This window comes from Lepisosteus oculatus, chromosome 1 (genome assembly GCF_040954835.1).
Source record: "Lepisosteus oculatus isolate fLepOcu1 chromosome 1, fLepOcu1.hap2, whole genome shotgun sequence".
In the NCBI taxonomy this organism is placed as follows: Eukaryota; Metazoa; Chordata; class Actinopteri; order Semionotiformes; family Lepisosteidae; genus Lepisosteus; species Lepisosteus oculatus.
The window spans coordinates 75,551,655-75,573,009 of NC_090696.1; the positions used below are offsets into that span (position 1 = coordinate 75,551,655).

General features: G+C 43.7%; 1 protein-coding gene across 3 annotated transcripts in view; it reads right to left on the reverse strand.

Moving 5' to 3' along the window:
- Positions 1–476: 476 nt before the first annotated feature.
- LOC102691794 (EF-hand calcium-binding domain-containing protein 6) overlaps positions 477–21,355 on the reverse strand; it is a 33,720-nt gene continuing 12,841 nt past the window's right edge. For all 3 annotated transcript variants that reach the window (XM_015345902.2, XM_015345903.2, XM_015345904.2), the window contains exons 10-18: positions 19,861–19,968; positions 17,921–17,986; positions 17,265–17,375; positions 8,943–9,081; positions 7,782–7,906; positions 4,421–4,664; positions 2,846–3,018; positions 2,399–2,567; positions 477–2,120 (exon numbers count right to left, since the gene is read on the reverse strand). In XM_015345902.2, coding sequence (XP_015201388.2) covers positions 1,848–2,120; positions 2,399–2,567; positions 2,846–3,018; positions 4,421–4,664; positions 7,782–7,906; positions 8,943–9,081; positions 17,265–17,375; positions 17,921–17,986; positions 19,861–19,968 — 1,408 coding nt within the window. In that variant the 3' untranslated portion in view covers positions 477–1,847. The remainder of the gene's footprint in view (positions 2,121–2,398; positions 2,568–2,845; positions 3,019–4,420; positions 4,665–7,781; positions 7,907–8,942; positions 9,082–17,264; positions 17,376–17,920; positions 17,987–19,860; positions 19,969–21,355) is intronic.

Genomic DNA, 21,355 nt, shown 5'->3' on the forward strand with positions numbered 1-21,355 from the left:
GTAACCGTCAGATTTATTACATCATCAACTTGGACTGGAGATTTAGAGCTCAGATTGAATGGAAACCAGCAGAAACAGTGTTCTTCCAGGACCAGGGTTCCAAACCACTACTGCAGAAGGAACAGCCACTGTCTTGGCTATCCCTGAATTAGCCTCGTTTTACACTCTGTGGCTGGGCCAAAAACATGCAGCTGCCGCATAGCTGGTGTAGATGATGATCTGTTACTGATACAAGACCGCCTAGATTCAACAGCAGTGATGCAGGTTAACAAGTGTGGATTTAATCTTTCTTAAGAATTCTGTTTTACAAGCATACGTGAATTTCCAGGACCACTTGGGGTGTTCATTTAGAGGAAAATTATATATTTTTATATTCTATATTTTGTAACTAACCCACTTATAAGATCAGTTTGTTAATGATGTGGTGAAAAACTTATACAACATTTTGCATTAAGTCAGAGATTGCAAAAGTGTGATCCAGCTTCTAAACTGATTTATTAAAACGTGTTTGAAATATTATAACAACATATCATTATCTGCAAACTGGTTGACCTGATCTTCTTATTAACACCTACTGTATTATTTTATATCAATACTAAGTATCAGAATAAACTTATCACATGTGCAAGAAAGCTTTAAACAAAGGCTTTTAGATATTAATTGCAAGCTTTGATTAATTGGTCGTTTGTGAACTGACCACAATAAACTCCAGTGGCGTTGACCTTGAGCTGCATAAGTACCAGATCACCTCGTTAGTGAGAGAGCTAACGAGAGCTGTGGAACAGGTGGTGAGGGGATTTCACCTGTTGAATGCTGAGCCTGTTGCAAGTCCGGCAAAAGAAAAGATTCATCAAGCGAACAAGCCATTAATTCCACCGGGGAGCTGGAGGCTGTGGTGCTAAAAAGCTCAGGTGCTCTCCCCAGCAGTGGAGACAATTCCCCTCTGTAGGGACGCATTGACCACCCTGTAAGTGTGGCTCAGACTTGCCGAGAGAAATGCTAATTGTGGCAGACAAGAGACTGATTGTGATGGTCTGGGCTGGAGAGTCTTGCCTCTCCAGAGCTCCGCTTGCAGGGCTCGACGGTAACCCTGACCGCATGGCGCTGCACTGATCACGCCCTTGGACCTCAGACACGATCTGTCCTGCCAGCTCATCCTGACGAAACAACCCCGCGTTCTCATGCTGCTTGTGTAGTAACCATCAGAGCAGCTTTCTTGGGAGAATAGGAGACATTGTGGATGTACTAATTGCCTGACTCGATTTCACAATGAACATGTGTGGGAAGAGCTGGGAATACCTAGGCATCCAGGGCTCAGAGACTAGTGTGCAGGCACACAGTATACGTCTCCTACAGCAGTAATGGGAATCACACAAGACTGCAACGTGGTGTAAAAGCATGTGTCACAGATGTGTGGGTCTCATTGCTCCAGTGACCAGCCTGTGGCTTTTCCAGTCATATTCAGTCGACTTGTCTCACGTCTGTTCAGTACAGATTCCAGTGCACCTGCTGCAAAAAGTTAGTGCACCTGCTGGTTTTGTCATTTTCATGATAACCTTGCGTATCTGTTGCGATTTTAAGTCGCACTTGGTATATCGTAAACTGTAAATTGTAAGTGATAAGCCTCTGTGGGTGCCTAGTGTACGCCAGCCTGCCAACTACAAGTTAAGTTATTTCTCAAGGTTTTTCATGGACTGAGTTTCATGGGTTTAACATTTACTGGAGTCAACAGGAAATCCGCTGCTGCCTTCCGTGTGACTCCAGGCAGGTAATAATATGAAAAAAGAAGGAAAGAAAGGTAACAAACAAGAGGAAGACATTTGGACCAGTTAGATCATTAAGAATGATTATTGGAAGTGGGACATTAGTTGTGCTCTTGCACTAACATTCTCCGTTTTTGTCGCCTGCTTCTTGGCTGTTTCCTTCAGGAATCTCTTGTAGTCGATCTGACCGCTCATGTTCTCGTCGAACTTGGCCAGGATGTGGTAGACCTCCTCCTCGTCCAGGACGAGGTTACAGAGCTTGAGGACCGACCGGAACTCTGCGAGGGAGAGGAAGCCACTGCCGCCGCTGTCCAGCTTCTTGAAGGCCCTGCGCAGGCTGCCGCTCTCGCCCTGGAGCTGCGGAGAAGCGCAGACACGCCGTTTTATCAGCAGCCCAGAAGCCAGCTGATGTTCCTGAGGCGCAGTGGAAGGAACCTCATGACTGGAGTGGCAAATTCCCTGAGACACGTCTGCAGGGACACAGGTCACGTCTATCCTTATTACACACAGGTTTGACATCAAACAACGACGCGTCCGATATTGCTAACACCACAATTACAGAACTGATCAAGAGCTGCCAGTGTGGACGCCAGATTGATATGGCTTTAACAGTATTCAGTCTGATTTCCTCGCACCTTGTTCCTGAGCCTGGAGGTCAGAGTACCCAGCCCCGTGGCCTTGTTCTCTGGTGTCTCCGCCTCGTGTCTGGGTATGTGGTGCAAGACTGCCGCCATGTTGCTGGCACCATGTCTCTGCATCTGCCTTTGTAACGCAAACGGCTTCAGAAACTCCACGTAAGATACCCTGAAAGAAAAGGCGATGTGGTGATTTAGCAAGTGCAATTTATTTATCCTTTTCATCAGGAAAAAAATAACTCGCCAACACAGTATTTTTCCTGTTAAACATTTCAACCCCTGGGCCTCGCACAGACAGGAGGTGGCCTTACACCAGCTTTCTGTCTTGTAGGATAGAAGCAACGCTAGCAACACCACTGCCTCACAGCCCAGACCTGCCACAGCCCATTTTAAACAGGGGATTCAGGTGATGATTCTGGAGGATCCTGGATGTGATGCTCAACCCACCTTCCATCTCCATGGATTTCAAATTTCTTTTCCAGGATGTCGCACTCGTACTCATTGAGATGCGCACAGAGCTCGGTCAGGATGTCTTTAAATTCCTCCTTGCTCACAAATCCGGTTTGGTATGGATCCAGGTCCTCAAACTCCTTCTGGAGGTCGCCGAACAGGAATTCGACCTTGAAGGGAAATGAAACGATTCGTTTTCTCGGATACGTGTGCAGAAGCAGGGACGAGCAGGCCGTGAGAAAGGCTGTTTGAAGGGAGCGCATGTGGCCCTTGAACTGCGCTGCTGCCAGCACTCGAGATGAGCACCGCTTATCTCCGTGATCTGAAGTCCTAAAGCTGACTTCAGCTGAAGCTGAATAAAGTTGAAGAGCACTGATATATTTATCAGCGGCGGATCGCAGATGAACAATATCGTTAGCTGCAGCCAACAGTAAAACATCAGTGGTGCAGTGAAGAAAGAGGAGTGACAAGCACTCCTCCAGGAAGAGCCGTCTGCTCTCTCGGGCACATGGACTCCGTCTGTGGGAGCGTCAGAGGAGCATGTTCTCCCATCCCCTCGACACCCAGGCAGTCCAGTCAGTTTGGGTAGGTAGGAATATAAAACTAACTGGCAATTACAGATAAAGCACAGGGAGAGTAAGCCAAGTGTTAGACAAGCTTTGATAATCCAAAATGCTTAGGACTGCAAAGTCTTTGGGAAATTCTCAGCTGTTTCTTCTCTAGTCGCTTACTTCTTCCATCTGGACTTTGCGATCTTGTCTTGCTCACCGTTTGCAATATACGACCAACTGAGAGATTGATTTTACAATCACAGTACAGGTACTCTCTTGATATTGCTGTAAATGTGGCATTGGAGCTTAGCCTATGTGAAAAAAACACCCAATCTGCAGGTTGTTTAATGTTTTTATGTAATTCACAGAATGCGATGGCACATTTTCAATTACACTAATTCATATTTAATTTGGTTGTGCTAAAAAGTTCAGATAATCACAAAATATAAGCTGTCGTTCGAGTTCAGTTTAATTCCAGTTTGGACATGTTTTTTATTCAAGCAGTCTAATGCTACAGATTTCTCATAAAATCAAAATTAGTGGAGAAACCATGTTAAATGAAAATGTGTTGACGTAGTTTCGAGAGGATATATTTGAACAAAAGCAGCAATGAAGCAAGCAACGTACCAACATTTGCTGCATCCACCTTTACTTTAAAGCATTTTGTACATTTCCTAGCTGAGATAAGCAGATGTCATTATGTTCCCATTAACTGATATGACTTCAAAGGCTGTATTTACAGGAATGTTACTTTACTTTAGGAAGCGATCACTGCCTTGGTTGTTTTTGCACGAGCAGTGCAAGTCTCCCCAACCTGAGCAGTGTGCTACCTTGACGTCTGGGGTCTGGTACAGTAAGTACAGAGGAGGACTGGAATGGTCTTGATAAACAAAAGGCTTCAGTCCTCTGGGTTGTCACTCTGCCACATTTAACAAGCACTTAATTAATCACAAAAACCCCAAAGAGACCAGCAAACAAAAACCCGTGAAATGCGCAATTTTCTCTTTACTAGGACCCTTACCTTGGCGCGCACACTATCAACAAGTATGTCGGAGGCGCAGTTGAGCTTCTTGGAGCGGAGCCTGAAATTATCGTCCCCCTTCTTTGGGGGACTTATCTTGGCATTGGGAAAGCAGGCCGATTTGGGAGAGTAGCCAAAATGTCTCACAAACTCGAAGAAATCGAGTGTTTTGTCTTGGTTTGTAATCAAAGTTCCCCAAAGTTTTCGGATCTCCCCACGGCTAACCTCTGGGTTGATGTCAAATCTGCAAGATAAGAAGGAGCTCTTTAGAAAGTGGGTTAAACTCCTGACAGACGGACACCAGTGTCTCACAGTAAGCAGGGGACAGAGACTGTCTGCATCCTTCCCTTGAGAGTGACAATGCCAGAACTTGGCAGACAACCTGCAATATACTGTTTCCCATATGAATGTAGAAGCAATCTAGACCATAGCAAAAGTAAGCCAATCACAATGGAGGAGAAGGGGGAGAGGAATATTTGGTGTGCTTTCATCTTAAAAAAATTATACCATCGATAAGCATGAAACACATCCACTTTCAGAAGCGGACACAATTATTTTAAAAGCAGACGCTCAATAAAACACAAAAATGCAAAGATTAGTATGTGATAAATTTGAACCGTGTTATTTGAAGGAGTTTCTCCTCAAAGGTGCATCAGGAATTTGTACAGGAGCGAGCCGTGATAGTATCGTTGAACACCAGGTTCTTAAATATGCACAGTCAACTCCCATGTGAACATGAAGGTATATTTTTTATATGCCAGTTTAAAAAATTGGCAAATATTTTTTTGTTAATGATTAGCTCATTACAATTCCAAGGCTCGGTAAGACGAAACAAAACTGTAAATACTGTCCTCATATTAGGTGGTATGAAAATATTCACTGGACTGTTACTGTGGATTTTTCTAATGGATATCAAGTATCAAATTATGTGTGAAAACTAATCGTGCTTCAAAGGCTAATAGGCATGGATAGCCCTGATACACTGGGTAACCTCCATGCACTTGCTTGATTAAGCCTGTTAGTGTCACTAATCTTTTCGAAGGCTGTCCTGCAGGGGCTTACCTTCCTGAAGTTGGCACAGTCCTGATGTGCTCACCAGCCTGAAAACTAGTGCCACAGCTTTGATTATGCAAATCGCCAGAGATGTCCTATTCATCTCAAACTCTATTTAGGGCAGCGACCAGCATATTCCAGCCAGAAATGAATAGAGAGATAAAAGAAGAATAAAAAGGAAAGATTGGGGGTCAAAGAAAGACAGTAGCCCAGATGAATGAAAGGAGAGAAAAGTTTAGACTTATCATTGGTTTACAAATTTCTTGAAGAGCCCCCCCACCCACAAAGACACACACTTTCCCATTTAACACCGCTTTTTAAAAAATAACACCTTATTGTGCTGCCAACACACTTATTAAATGTCTACCGCAGTGTAACTGGGTAGCCAGTGATTGCACAGCGCAGGCACCGCCTGGGAAAACGTAAATAGCCGTGCAAATGTAAAAAAGCAGCGTGTTCTGAAGCTTAGTGGGAAGATTGGAGAAAAAAAAACACAGTAAATGCTTTGTTAATCATGAGAAAAAAAACAGCTTGTTAACTTGCATGGGCAAAGCACCATTCTCACGAAAAACAGAATGCTCTTTGGATCTGTTGTCCTGGAACAAAAACACATTTATAAGGTTCACACGTCTTAAAAAGGGCATCTTTCCTAACGAATTTTCCAAAGATTAGTCGGTTGTTTTTATGCATTTATAGAAATGAATATGTAAACGGATTACAATATTCTATGTGTTTAACCTTTTTCCGCTTGCAGGTGTGCCAGCCTGTAAGGCTTGAAAGGTTCTGTGGGAATGTGATGGCGCTTTCTTCGACAGAGGAAAAGTCTTTGTGGTTGTCCTCTGGGGGGACGTGATGACGCTTTCTTCGACAGAGGAAAAGTCTTTGTGGTTGTCCTCTGGGGGGATGTGATGACGCTTTCTTCGACAGAGGAAAGGTCTTTGTGGTTGTCCTCTGGGGGGATGTGATGACGCTTTCTTCGACAGAGGAAAGGTCTTTGTGGTTGTCCTCTGGGGGGATGTGATGACGCTTTCTTCGACAGAGGAAACGTCTTTGTGGTTGTCCTCTGGGGGGATGTAGCTCTGCCGTTGACTAAACCTCTTCCTTCAACTCTCTCGCGGACATTTAATAGTTCACGAGGAATGACAACGCCCCAAAATCGAAGCGTGGCGAACTATGGTGGAGCGAATATTTGGCTTAACCCGCTTGGCTGAGGGCCGACCTCCGGGCCGTAGGACGAGGAGGCCAGGACCCCCCCCGCGAGGTGACCAAGGGGCCGCTGCAGGTGGAGCTGGGGTGGAGGTGGGATGGTATTTATAGTGTTCGGTGGAGGAAGGCGAAGGGAGTGATCACTGATCGCTGACAGCTGGGAATGACTGAGCGTGGTTGTTGTCATCCCTCCCGAACTTTAGTTAAATAAACTCCATTTAGACTGTATCGCCTGGATCTGCTTTCACGAGGAGATCTTTGTCATTATAGTAAAGGCACAAGTAAAATTTTACAGGTGGTGTCTATTTAAAAATGACTTCCAAACCTTATCTGCAGTTTGCAAGCACAGATCTCGTGTCAGAGTCGCTCTGTCAGCTGAGTGGATGTACTGCAGCTCTGCTACAGTTCAGCAACACTGTACATTAAAAGACTATAAAAAGGGGCCAAAGATGAGAGGAAGCCACTCAGCCCATTTACTTCACTGGGTTATGGATCGCTAACTGATCCAATGATCTTGTCCAGATCATCCTGTTTCTTGGGAGAATCCAGGGTATCAGCTCTGAAAGCACGGCTGATCAGCCTGTTCCACACTCCCACCAATGTGACTATTACAACACTGCATGCTTTTAAAGGGTTATCGTATAAAAACTAGTGCTAATCCAGCTTCTTTACTAGCCTTCTCACAAAGTTCGCGGCGGGTTTGAGTGATTTAGAGTCTGTTTAGAGTACACAGTTAACAGAAAACTCTGGAAGAACGTTTCACATGACACGAGAGAGGGCTGTGTGCGTTTGTGTAACTTCTCATCCCCTTCATATGCTGCCTCATGCTGACAGGAGACCAGGAGATCGAGAGTCTCCCCCAGACAACGTACAGAAGCTGAAACCTGGAACCAGCCTGCAAAAAATGATGGCTTGAAAATAATATTTGATGTTCCAGCAGCACTAGTTTCAACAATGCTTTCCAAAGCAGAAACAGTCATTATCTGCACACCCACACATATACAGTATGTAGATGTGTGTGTGTGTGTATAATGCACTGTGTGTTGCAGCACATGAACAGGGAAAGTGGCAGAAACTGTTTTTAGTGTGAAGGCAGTGTTACCGTTTCAAGAGCTGATACATGGTCTCTTGGGTCAGGCGTTTCGTATTTTTTTCATCCAGCTGCTCAAATGCTTTCTCCACTGTCTGGTACTGTTTATTCAGGAGCACTTTGATCATTCGGAAGAGCTGTAAGAAGGAGAGGCAGAAAGCCACAGGTCACAAATACAGTACACCTTCCTTCGCCGGGAGGAAACTACACAGAACGAACTTCTCCACTCGCGCCCCGAGATACTGGACAGACTGTTGACACCCTACATTCTGACCGAGAATAAAAGATACAAGGTGACTTTCTGGGCGATTCCTGAACTTCACTGGTCAGTAAGTCAAAAGTGGCAGTAAATACAAACTATCCGCCTTCAATGGCTTCATTAAAGCACTGAAGCAGTACTGTCAGCATGCACCTGTAACACACAGTAGATGACGTGGGCAGCCAAGAGACTGGCACAACCACCCAGTGAAAAGTAACAGTCTGTAAAGTGTGAAATGATACACATTGATCAAGGTCTCATAAGGCACTTTTACCACATTTTGATTTGTTTTCATTTATTTTGTAGGGGACATATGGAATGTGTCTTCAAAACGGGAAAAATATTAAAAGCTGAGATCAGTGGAAGACTATCAAAACACACGCTATAACCATCTGTTCTACTTTCTGAAGGTTTAACAGTATCTAAAATGACCTTAGATGACTCACATACTGTATAATCGTAACTATAATTATTATTGAAAGCTTTCCAATAATGCACTAATTATTTTCAAAACTTTCTATTATTTAATAAAATATTACATCTACTTCACCCCATGTGTATTTTTATCTCTTATTTCCAAATGTTTACACATTTGAAAATCTATGTATAGACAAAAATGATTTATAGCTGAAGTAACACACAGCTAGCCAGGCCAACAAAAGGCATGAGGCATGGTAGCACATTGAGAACCACTCAGAGAAAGCTGACATTCTTCCATGTCACATGGAGGGGGGGTGCTCAGATACGCTCTTTGTGCTGTTGGTTCAGGAGCAGGGGAATTGAATAAAAAGATGCAACACCTGGGCTCAGCAAATCAAGATTAGATGGTTTACAAAAACTGTAAGACCTCACAGTGCAGCAGTGAGAAAAGCCACAGACGATTCCTCAAGGCCCACCAGCGCGGAGCTCTTTACCTGCCCTGCGCTCCTGCCAGACTCCTGTCCCGGTTTTCCCTCCTGTAGACTTCGGAGCCCGCTCGCTTCCTTGGGGACGCCCTCCACGGACTCGCACGCGGCTTCCGAACTCGCTTCGAAGAGGCTCGGGGCTCCTTTGCTGCAAACACAAAGAGGAGCTCACTTTTTTTCTGTCCCGTTTCTTAACTGGGGTTCTCATCACCTGGTATTGTAAATGAAATCAGGATGCCGTTCTGAAACTATTATATCGATTCATGACGCTGTGTAATGTTGTGTCTTATTGTATGGGTCCACAGTGTAACACAGTTGCTGCCCTCATGATTCCATTTTAAATATTCTGTTACTCTAACTTGTATTTAAGATACAAATCTTTCAGCTCAGTCATGTTTTCACACCAGTAGTTGTACTTCAAATTCATACATCATCTTCATTTTATCATACCGTTTATGAAAAACGTACATGTTCTGGATATTCAGGAGGATAAAGTCATTTCTCTCCGGCAAGGACAGATCAATAGTGCGTTTTTCACCTCCCTGTGTTGTTAAAATTCGACTTCTTCATTTAACAAAAATATTTTTCTGTAAAAGCAATTTTATGACACCTAGAAACTCTATAATGTGCTACAGTCACATATTTAAGATTTGATGGCTTGAAATTGAAATACAAACAAAAAGCAAGGAAACTCTTTTAAGGGGGAACCTGGGAGTACTACAAGTGCACACCGAATGCGCACAGCCATTTGTGAACTCTGTTTGAGTAAGTCAAATCAAACCAGTTTCTAGAGTCCAGTACTGGTCAGACTTAAAAAAGGAGCAAAAACTCCTCTTGGGTTCACAAGATACACAGCTCACGGCTTCAGGCTAAACCTGAGATGTGCTGTTTGCTCTCCTGTCGCTTTCATAAAGACCATGCTTCACTGGTGAGCCACACGTTCACGGAAGCTGACGGCGAGGATAATGAAAAACACATAAATACTTGTGACGGCTTGGAAAAAAAAATGGAACCGGCAAAGAGCTCAAGCACCTGACAAACTTGACATCCCAGTCAACCTTATAATATCTAAATAAAACGTCCCAAACAAAAAGGTGTCCCTAATGTGTTCCTGGTGCGCTTGGGTGGACAGCGCTGCTGATCTTGGGGCTGCTATTAGCTGGAAACCTCCAGGCTTTTGTCCAGAGAAACAGCAGCCACTTTCCACTCCCTTTGGAACTGAGGGCCATGTGAGGCCTGAAGAGTGATGTGGGTTTTAAAGGTTGCCCCCTGGGTCATACAGAACCAATCAAGCGAAAACAATAAGAAAATTAGCCTGACAGCGGGCAAGCAGTTGAGAACTTTATCCAAACGAGACAGGAGCGGTCAAATTCACAGTCACCGGGGCAGGGATAAAACCTGCAAGGTGCTTTGGCAAGGGGCAGAAATAAATTGTTCATCGTCTGAGCCTTTCTCCATGCAAGCACCCAGCTCCTAGATCTTCTCACAGGTGCTGCAGAGCTTGCAAACCAGCGTGCTTTCCAGGCCCGACCCGAAAGCGCTGCACTGTCAACTCTCTCGTTTGCATTTCTGCAAAGAGCTAAGAGAGCAACATGTGCATTCGATTAACGAGAGGCAGGGTCCCGGCGTTTAATATTCACCAGGGAGATCAGGGCGACGGCACAAAGTTTCAGAAAAAAAAATTAGCAAATGAATGCTAAAGGAAACATGTGAATAATCCCTGATTAGTTCAAACAGAAAAGAAAGCCTTTTCGATACCCAGCAAATCAGGCTCGTGTTATTCTTCCCCTGAGAGCTCTGCTCTTTCTGTCTCCGCCACAGTATTCCAGAATCCTTGTATTTTCAATGTCTGCTATTACAGTAAGTGTGGGTGCCGCGCATTTGACAAACAGCACAACTCCTGGACGGCCATCAGTTCACAAGTGAACTGCTTTCAAAAAATTACAAGAGATTTTAGTAAGTCAATCTCAACACCGCCCACACAGCTAGTGCTTTCCGGACGGCGTTTTGGTATTCGTAAATATGGGCACTGAATGAGAATACAGGTTTCTGTTATTCACCACAGCTGACTAGTAGATTGAAATTCACTAAGCTGAGAAAGAAGCAGAGAAAAAGAGCTCTGCCATGTGTACTTTGGGAACGTCTCAGATAAACAGTGACAAGACAGAAAGAAGGTCAAGCGCTCAGCAGCCGGAAGACACAGACAGGGAGCTGGTGAGGGCGTGTTTTTGCAACAGTGATGAAAGAACGGGTGGAAAATCAGAGCCCATGTTTCTGCTGACCCAAGAGTGGACATCTCAGTGGGATCTCTGTGTCTGACATGGCCAGAGAAAACAACAGCACAGCAGGACTAGAGAGGGGCACAAGTCACTGAGGACAGCTGTACCACCGCTGTGCTGAGGATCACACCCCCAGACACGCGGCCCCTCTCTGACAATGTTTTTCAACATCTGATTTTCTCCTCCCCTAGAAAAACATTACAGAATCTGGACTCCTCTGGGTCTCTGATTCACGCTGTCAAAGTGGTTTTTTTTCTGTCACCGTTTTACGTTTTTAATCAAATTTTGCTTCTGATTTTGAGTCGATTTACTTCTCAAGCTCAAGATTGATAAAGTCTTTATCCACCTTAAGTCAATCCAAATCCACATTCATACAATGTGCCAGTAAGGCACAGTCAAGTACAGATTGAGGAAACGAGGCCTGGGACAGATGTTACCTGCTCTCTTGGGAAGAGTCAGGGATAAGTCGAACAAGAAAATTGACACACACAATTTTACGCCTTTTAAAAGTTGAAAACTAATATCTTATTTTACTTACAAATTAAAAATACATATGTTTTAATTAAAAATTGAAGCATGCACAGCTTAAGAAATAAAACCATTTCCATTTCAAAGCTGGAGTAAAAACTGAACTGAAGATCACAGATTTTTTAAAAACAATTTTGATATCGGCCTTTTTGTTTTAAGTTCAGCTACAGCAGATAGGGAGAAAACTGAATCTGAGTCCTTGAAATAAAAGTTTTGAATCACTGGATTATTTCTTTCAGTTGTATTATGCATGACAGTAATACAGTCCAGGAATATAGAGTATATATATATAAGAATCAAGCATTTATTGCTTCTATTCTTTTCTGGGGGGTCAGAATTGGGTAGGAGAGAGTCTGTACTGTACTGTATTTCACCCTAATTTTCAGACAGAGCCCAACCACCCAGTTTAGTCTCTCAGAACTGCCTCTCCGGATTTCCAGATACAGGCAAAAAAAAAGGTAAGGAGTGGATTTAAAGACCGGCTTGCACTGAATTCTGGTCCGCTTATCTGCTGTATGAGCAGCTTGTAAAACACTTTGCTCTGGGAGACGATCTAGCTGGGATGGCTGGTCCCACACACTATGGGAAAGGGGACTTTAGGAGTAGATCTGAGTGGAATGGCAGTGCTGTTTGACAGCAGAGATTGTTGGATTTGGCCACTAAAAGAACGCTCTGGCGGAGCTCTTTTAAAGTCACATACTACACATGCGAGTCATGGCTCTAGCTGGGGGTCCTGTATTCACCAAAAGGAAGATAGACATGATGGAAACACATCAGGTTATACAGTAGGTTTCAAAGTTCAATTATCTATGCTCTCGGGCATTAACAGAGTGTCAACAACCTGATACGAGCTTTTACTCATGACAAACTGCAGGCTTATGAAGAACTGTTAGGTTGCTCTCATATCTAACTGCAAAGTGTATATCGTAGTAAAGTGTCACCCTTATACTTCTGGTATCAGAAGAGTTGTTTTAAATAAATCAAAGGAATTAGAGGATAAATGCCAAAGCCATTTTTATACAATTATTTGGCATCACATTCTAAGAAACCTGTTTCCACCAAAAGCCTTCTCTTTTAATTGCGTTTTGTCACTTTTCTATCAGCAGCATGAGAACCCATTGCCAGACACAGAGATCGTATACCTCTTTCAAGTCAAGTTTTTACTCATCTTGATGCACGAGTTGTCATCTAACTCCAATGACGTGATTTTAACCCTGCATGGGCAGAACACTCCTTAACGCAAGTACCCCAGCTTTAGCAGGAAACCCCGCCTAAATACTTATTGACTTTTTTTTTTTTTGCTGCAAGCTGTTGGCAGGTTGTTAAGGTTCAACCTTCGCCTTGTGCTTGCAGAACCAGGCTTTTCTCTGGGGTGTTTCAATTTCTCTGAACCGTCTGTGGAATGAGCTGAACTGACAAGATGAGCTATCAGATATTTACCAAATACCAAATCGCTAGTGTAATGGTAATGCTAGAAATTCTACTCTTTAATCTCAGCCCAAAGGTGTTTGGTCAGATTGCAAGATTGTCAGATTGGGGAGCTGTCTCAGTGTGTGAAGGCTGCAGAGGATCAAGCAATTCCACGCTGAAATTCGGAAAGAAGAAACAACAATTTCTGCTGTCGATTCTTTGTCGGACAGATTTCGTGAAACTATTTCTGTTGAACTAGTTTGATGATAAATGATCCTCTGCTTTATGGTAGTTGTGGATGTTATGTATCTTTATGGCACGTAATTAATTGATTATCCTTCAGAGGAACGTGATCTGTGTTCAGTTAGGGCTACAAAAGAGATGCTTAACCCAGTGACCTTTGTTAAAAATCATAAGAGTCCATACAGACCAGACACCCAGAGAGATAACTTGTAAATGCTTCTGTTTTTTTTTCTCATGCATGGGACCGTGGTGGTGGTGGCGGGGGAATAAATAGATTCACATTTTTTACATTTAAAACTGTATTGTTCTTTTTTAATCTGGCCCACCATCTGAGCGGTGATCCGAATGTCAGAAAGGGATGAATGGGAGACATTGGCAAAGCCTGGAACTCGGGGATAAATGTGGAAATGTAGAATGGATGTCTCCTCTTTTTTTTCCCCACCCCTGGCTTTGAGATGACTGTTGTTTCTATCTGTGTTTCAGCACTGATCCGGAGGGACGGGGAAGTCAGTGTGGGCGGCTCTCAGAATCTTGCTCTTCTACAGCTGCAGCTCAGAGGATTAGGCTGCTTCATCCACAAGGCAACATTACACAAGTAGCCTTTGAACAAAAGTCATGGATACTATTAATGATATGGTAATCCTTAATCGAGCTACCTCCCAGTAGTGATTATACTGACATGGGAAGAATATCCCAGTCCTGGATGCAGCCCTCAACAACACTGCGCTATTGTTGTCCCCAGGTCTGACCAGCACTAACTTTTACTAGTATCTCCCTAACGTCACCTTTTTCCTCCTTTCCGGCTGCCACCCTGGGAATAAAAACTAAAGGACAAATGGAAGAACTCAGACTGAATTCTGACTGAATTGGGATTCCCCCTCGCATTTCCCACACAGAGCCCGGCGTCTCCGTCACCCAGGAGGAACGGACCCCATCGCCCGGCCGGTCGCTCCCACTCCGCCGCCTGACTCCGAGAGGACCACACAAACTCGGGCTCCGCTGCCGCGGCCGGCAGAAGACGATTTAATTGACGGCCGGGAGTTTCAGCACCCCCGTGGATGAGAACATGCCACCCTTTTTGTTTCTGCCCGCTCACAGAGCCCATATTGTGAAGAGATCGATTGAATAAAAAAAAGAACTTTATCGTCACTCTCAACGGCCCAGTTAGACTGTATTTTCTTTTCACAGTAGGAATATTTGGGTCTCTAAAATTATTTTTTCTGTCCACCCAAATGCTTAAAGAGCTCTTAGAAGGGTAATCTTGCTTTCTGCTCTTCTTATTTGGAAAACACCGCTTTTCACCACAGACAATGTGTCATTATATTGCTTCAGTTCCCTTGTTTCTATTCATCAGTACAATTTCTCATTGGTATAGCTACTGCTGAATCTACATAGCACCTTTTCCCAATACATTTATCTTGTAGGCTGAAACATTTTAGCTGGCATTTTCTCTGTCTAGTTTTACTGTGGTACACAGACTTTTGTTTTTTTTAATCTCTTTCTCCTTCTCCTTATCTCTTTTCATTAACTTATATATCAAGAGCTTCAGATATTGCCATATTTGTCTGCCCAGATAAGTTATTTAATATATGCAAAATTTTCCCCTATTCTAGAAGAGGAAAACGTCCTATAAGGCTTGTTAACTGACGTTTGTTCCAGTCTGAGTAACTATGACCCATTTTGTACGTCTTAAGCTTTAGAAATAGGTAACTTTTTTTTTTAGGAAAACGCAATAAACATCCTTGTTTTTTTAACTTGCTTCTATCATAAAACACACTAGGAAGAACCCCTACACCCAGGGTCTGTGGGTATGGAGCTACTGAGATTGTGACGTGCGTAATTAATACATTAAACCTTCATACCTTTCGGAAGAAGAGACAAGTGGGCACTTTGATTTGCAAAATGACAACTATGTTAACTACATTATTTTCTGCAGTCATTTTGTTTCAGGGTGTAAGAACTGTTACTGTTCTCCTTTCAGAGGGTCTTTGGAAGCCTAGCTTTCCTGCCTGTTGCTATTACAAAATCCCTATTCAGTGTAACTCTTGTCACCTGTCAGCTAAGCCCAGGCTAGCTGTATAGGTCTTTATCCCATACACACACACAGAGTTCTCCCTGTCCACACACACCCACTCAATCCAGCACCACATGTCTGGAATCTGCTGCTGAAGCACTTTAAAATTCATTACCCTGCGTCGTTTAAGAACCATTTGCAAGCCGTTTGTTTTGGTCACCATTCATTCAATAGTTAAGGGTTGTTCTGAGTTTGCATGTGTCTTTCTCGGTCAGCTCCCCCAAGCCATTTAGGCATGATACCCAATGAGGCTGTCAAGGTTAGACTCAGCTGCACTGCCGCTGTTGTTTTTAAAGTTAAAGACAGAAAACAAATGTTGAGTACATTTTTTATTCAATGTGTAATGGGTGTAAGCCTGGGGCTACGACTGTATTGCACGGTGACTCAGTGCCGATACTGCATGATGAGGGTATCCAGCTGTACTGCTTTTCTCTTTTTGTGTTCTCTCTGTCCTTCCTTTCTGGGTCAGGTCCACACCCCAGAATCGTGTGGATCGACGAGCACTTGGGCAAAGAAAGTGAAGATTTCTGCTTCTGCACCGATTATATTAAGATTAGTTGGATTAGGCAAGAGCACCTTAATAAAAAGGCAGCCCCAGAGCCACAAACTAAGTGGATAGCCTCTGCAGATCTGTCATGGGCACATGACAGGTCATGGCTCTGCTGGGTTAAGCCTAATTGAAGCCTAATTTAACCGCTGCTGCTAATGTTAAATGTTGTCTTGGTTGCCACTTCTGGGCTCGTGCAGTGCTCCTGATGTAGTGTCAGTCTGTTTTCACACTTGAGCTGCTCGATCTGGTTCTGTTTGTGTGTCTTAACTCCCACTTCTGTGCTCATATTGTAAACTGATATCACGATAAAGCAGGTTTTGAGCAGTATCCAGTACAGATCAACGTTAAAAAATTTAGGAACTGAAAAGAGAGGTTTAAAACTACTCTGTATTTTTTTTAAGTTTGGAATCAATTTTCTTGGGATGCAAGCTCTGGAGACTGTGATGGAAAAGCACATCCAGAACTATCCCCTCGGTAAGTTATATCTTACCGAGATGTTTAAAAATATCGGTGTCAGGGGTATGTAACTGTAGATGTGAGTAATGTTACACAGTGCTGCTGTTGTCAAGCTGCTGGGGAAAAGACTCCAGCTCCTGTCTGATAAAGAGGTTTCTCATTCTAGTGAAGTTACTGATACATTTATTCCCTAAATTCAAAAGGTGAGGTCATTTCTCCTTTCTAATCTGTGGTGTAGAAGGGCCGCTGGCGCCGACAGGGTGTTGAGCGTCACTGAGGTGTGTACTGCTGATCAGAGGAGGACAAAGGAGCGTCTTTCTACATATAAAGTGCTCTGCCTGTGGAACCACACTCTTTCTCACACCTACAAGCAAATGCAAGGATTTACTGCCCAGAGAAGGGCGAGCCCAGCCACAGCTGCTCCCTTGACCTTTCCAAGAGCGAGCTCAAAGGAATGTGGCCAGGAGGACAGCCTGAGGTTCGAGTTGGATTTCAGAGGGAGGTCGTGACAGGGAAAAGTCTGAGCTCCTAAGGAGGATAGACTCTTTTTCACACCCACACGCTTTCACAGGCTCGATGATCAGCGGGGTGAAAAGTTCATCACACTGATGGAAGAGAAGATTCTGAGCAGAACTGGACTACTGTATGTCGTAAGCCGAGAAGCGAATGGCAGGAGTCGTCCCCTTAAACAGCCAGAGGAAGATTCAAACACGGCCCGGGCCAAGCTACAAACTGAAACAAGAACTGGAAACAAGAAAGAAGGGGGGAGAAAGGCGAGCAGGGCTCTTTACCGGGAGTCGAAGGCGGCCATGAACTGGAGGTATTGGACATTCCCTTCTTCGTCGAGGGGCAGCCTGTCCAGCAGCTGCTCAAACTCGTCATCGTCGATCTCCATGCTGAACCTGCGGGGCAGAGGGAGGCAGCCACGCTAGCCAGGAGCTCGGCCGTTCCGCCTGGTCACTGCTGGGTCAACACGGACAACAATGCCCTCAGCATATGCCGGTCATTAACTCTTTGTCAGGGCCTCGCAGCTCAAGAGTGGATGCCCCACACATGAGTGTCAGAGGTTAATCAGGGCTTCCCCGGCCACAGCGTCTCGAAACGCACAGCGTCTAGCTCTCACTCAAAGGATTTACCCTGCGCCCTGCAGTCCAGGACCTCAGCCAAACCGCTGCCTCTCCGGTCTCAGCAAGAGTATTCTAGTTCTAAACTAAACTCTTAAAAATAAATACAAAAAACGAACGCGTGTCTTGCTATAAATTAATTTGTGCAATACAAACAAGTTCAAAAAGGATTTAGATTAATTACAATACACATGGCAGAAAATTAATTTCAAATTCCAATACTTATGTATGCAACGCTGCAGTCAGCTATAAATTATTAATGATCTTTTTAAAAATAATCCGAGTCAACAAAAAGATTGAAAAAGCGCCACCACAGATAATACCTGCTTTCAATCGCAGCTCTGAACTCCTGTTGGCTTATGATTCTCCTGTCAAATTTGTCAATTTTTCTGGAAAAGAGAAACAAAAGGCATATGAAGATGTAACACAATCATACGAATCGTTATAAAGCCTCAAAACTCAATGTATGTGACCAATTCCTCTCAAACTGTAACAGACAAGCGTCATAATCATGGGTTTATGTTTCAATATTATTCCCATCTACCGCAATGCTTCCCTCCACCAAGAAATTGGACGCCCCCTGCTGGTTTGGTATGATTATGCGGCAAGCTGTTCACCCAAGGCTACATGCTAACAGCAGGTAAACTGAAGGCCGGCGCTTGCACTGTGCTAGATCCTGATTGCTGGATGGCATAGTGTTTTTCTGTCTTGTTCTCGCCATGTGATCAGTCTTTGTCGGGAAGGGGAAAGATGCCTCTGAAGTCTGTGGAGGAGCACAGACACACACAGAAGACTTGCAAAAAGTAGTGACGTTGGACTGGTGGCTGCCAATTAAGAGAGGTCCACGCTAATCTCGGATAGCGATTACCACGACGTTTAACGCTGAGGAGGTCATTCTGGACAGTTTCAGTGGTGGACAGAATAGCAGGGCCACCTCTACACTCTACCGTAAGGTTTAGGTTTTTAACCCTGGCAGATCGCTGACTCGTCTCAAGTAAGGGCATATATCCTCTCCCGCTTCAACCAAGTCACTGCACAAGACAGATCACATCTGTTCAGAGGAGTTCGATTTCAAGCACAGACTTTACTGTAGGGAAGACACACACGGTGTTTTCTCTAGTATGATTGACGTCTGTCTGAACAAGTTAACACTTTTTGTCCTGTTTGCTGTTGAGCTACGGTAGCGAAGAACTTTGTGTGTTTTGAAGCATTGCTGTACCTGGACTTAGCCACAAACACTCCCTCCCATAACATCCTCTCAGTCTTTCTGCTCATCTTTGTGAGGAATTCAACTACAGTCTCTGCTGAAACCGGCCTCTCAGGCACAACAGTCAAGTCTGCATTTCTCGTGTGCTAATGACAGTCAACCTGACACTCAGCCAGTATTTGACTTTCACTTCATAAATATTCTTCTGCATGTAGTAAAAGATTCTTCCGAAACATCCCTCGCATTTTTCAGTGGCATGTTCTGACATCATTATTTTTGTGAAGGAATAGTTCAAAGTCCAGAGTCAATTATTCCTCCTTTTTGCATGGTTTGATACCAAAATACCTTCATCTTTTTTCATTCACCATTTCAACTTGTTTCTCTTAGGTTCCACCCTGAGTATATATGAACACCGTTTTACTACGGCACTAATATCAGCAGATTTGTGGTTACGAGACTTTCACCGATATGGCACTGTAACGGAGCAGCTGTCCCTCTGAGCTGTGTATTAGTTTTAGAGTGTATTAGTTTACACTGCAGTTGTGGGGCTCATAAACCTCTCTGGGATAAAATAAGTATAGTTGTTCGCATGAGACAGCGAGAGGAAGGTCAAGGATTTATAGATTATATATGGTTATCATATATACTGTATGAACAGAATATAGACCTGCCAACAGGCACCCTGTAACAAAACACGCTTATCTCCCAGAGCTCTCAGAAACAAAAGGGTTTAGTTTCATGTGCATCATAAGAAAAAAAGCTGGACAGCCATGAAGGTATATTACAGTCAGTTTTGCCATAACCGGTAATTAGATTACCAGTTTCAAAAATTAAAAAATATATATTTTATTGTCAACAGAACAACTTCAAATCTTCTTCAAACCTGTGCACCTGTACTACCTATCGTTCTAGTGAACATTCTGTGAAGAATTGTGACTCAGTTCTAAGTGCCTGCTGGGTTTGGCCATTTTAATTTGAGTATTTGAGAGTGTGCATCAGTATCAGTTGGGATTATTACTTCACACACAAGCCAGTTTGAGGGAGTGTGTTACTTACCGAAATGTGTCTAAAAGAGCTAGGAAATCAGACTGAAACAGGTGTGCAAGTTTCGCCTCTATCGCTGTGACTGTTGAGGCCAGGCTGATGTTTTCCTCTCGATTGAATCTGAAAAAGAACAGTGTGAAGTGTCAGAAAACAAATTTTCCAGAAATCTAATCTAATTATTATGATACGTTTGTACCACAGACACTGTATATGTTACAGTAAGAACACGAAACCGGGGATTTCAGAAATACTGTCATATTTACTCAGGGAACTCACCAAATCTCAATTCTTAGATATACATCTGAATATTTTTTTTTTAAATCTGAAATCCCATGTTAGATATTTTGGGATTTCATAAAATCCAAGGCAATATTTATTGGAAGCGTCGTTTGTGTCGTAAACTTAACAAAGTTGTGTTCTATATTTAAAGTCACGCTGGATATGGGTGTCTGCTAGGCATACAAAAATCAAACACATTAAAATCCCAGGTTTCATGTTTTGTTCTGTAAAATAGGTGCTGATACATCCAGGGATGGTAGAGCACAGCTGAAATTGTGGTGTTCAGCAACACAAACAGTCAGAAATGAAATAGCCTTAGCATCACACAGGAGGGTGAACGAAAGAGCTGTCCTGGTGTTTCTGTCATGATTCAGCACTTGCAGTTCTGTCCCCAGTATTGATCAGATTGGTGATCCCTGGGCTACATTATTTCTGATTAAAGGCTGCAAGCAGCTATATAGTCAGGAAAAACACATCGTGTTGAGGCCGGTAATGCTGATTTCACATGGTGTTAGTGGAGCATTTCCGATGGCTACCCACACTCAGAGAGACACACACAGACATTTATCTGCTCATTTTTCTGTATTTTCAGTCCTCTGATCTGCAGTCCCATTAGTGTGAGAATTGTCTCGAGAGGAAGGAGCCGTTTTCTTTCGGCCCCTTCAGTGGAGAGTACAGAGGTGAGTATCTGCTGCTGAGCTGCACACTAGCACATAACCACCCCGAAGACTTAACTTCCGAAACATTTGCAGCTGCTCCAGTGTAAACTGCACACACTCCACCTTGATCATGTCTGTTGCAGGTTTTCATTACCAAAATGAACACGTTCTGTAACATTTGGCAAGACTTCAACTTTTGCACTAATTTGGTCTGGCATCTGGGTCTGCATCTTAAGCGGTCTTCCTGTTGCCATTTGTAAAACAGCCAAGAGATCACCAAGGACCTCTTTGGGTTCTGGGGTTAAACAGGGCAATTGTCCTGCAAGCTGTGTACACAGCCAGGCCTTGTGTTAGACCCCCTGCCCCCTGGGACTCACTGTACTGTATAGTGTTTTCTCAGCCTCTTCGGGGTGATTAGCACTACTTAAGCTGCTGGCCGGCACAGGGTACCCACTCACTTTACACGACTGTCACAAATGAAAACATGCGCCCGGGACAGGAAGCCCAAAGAGTCTGCAACAGTCTCTCTTTCCCAACAGATGCAGGCTGTAAATGGTGAAATCTGTACT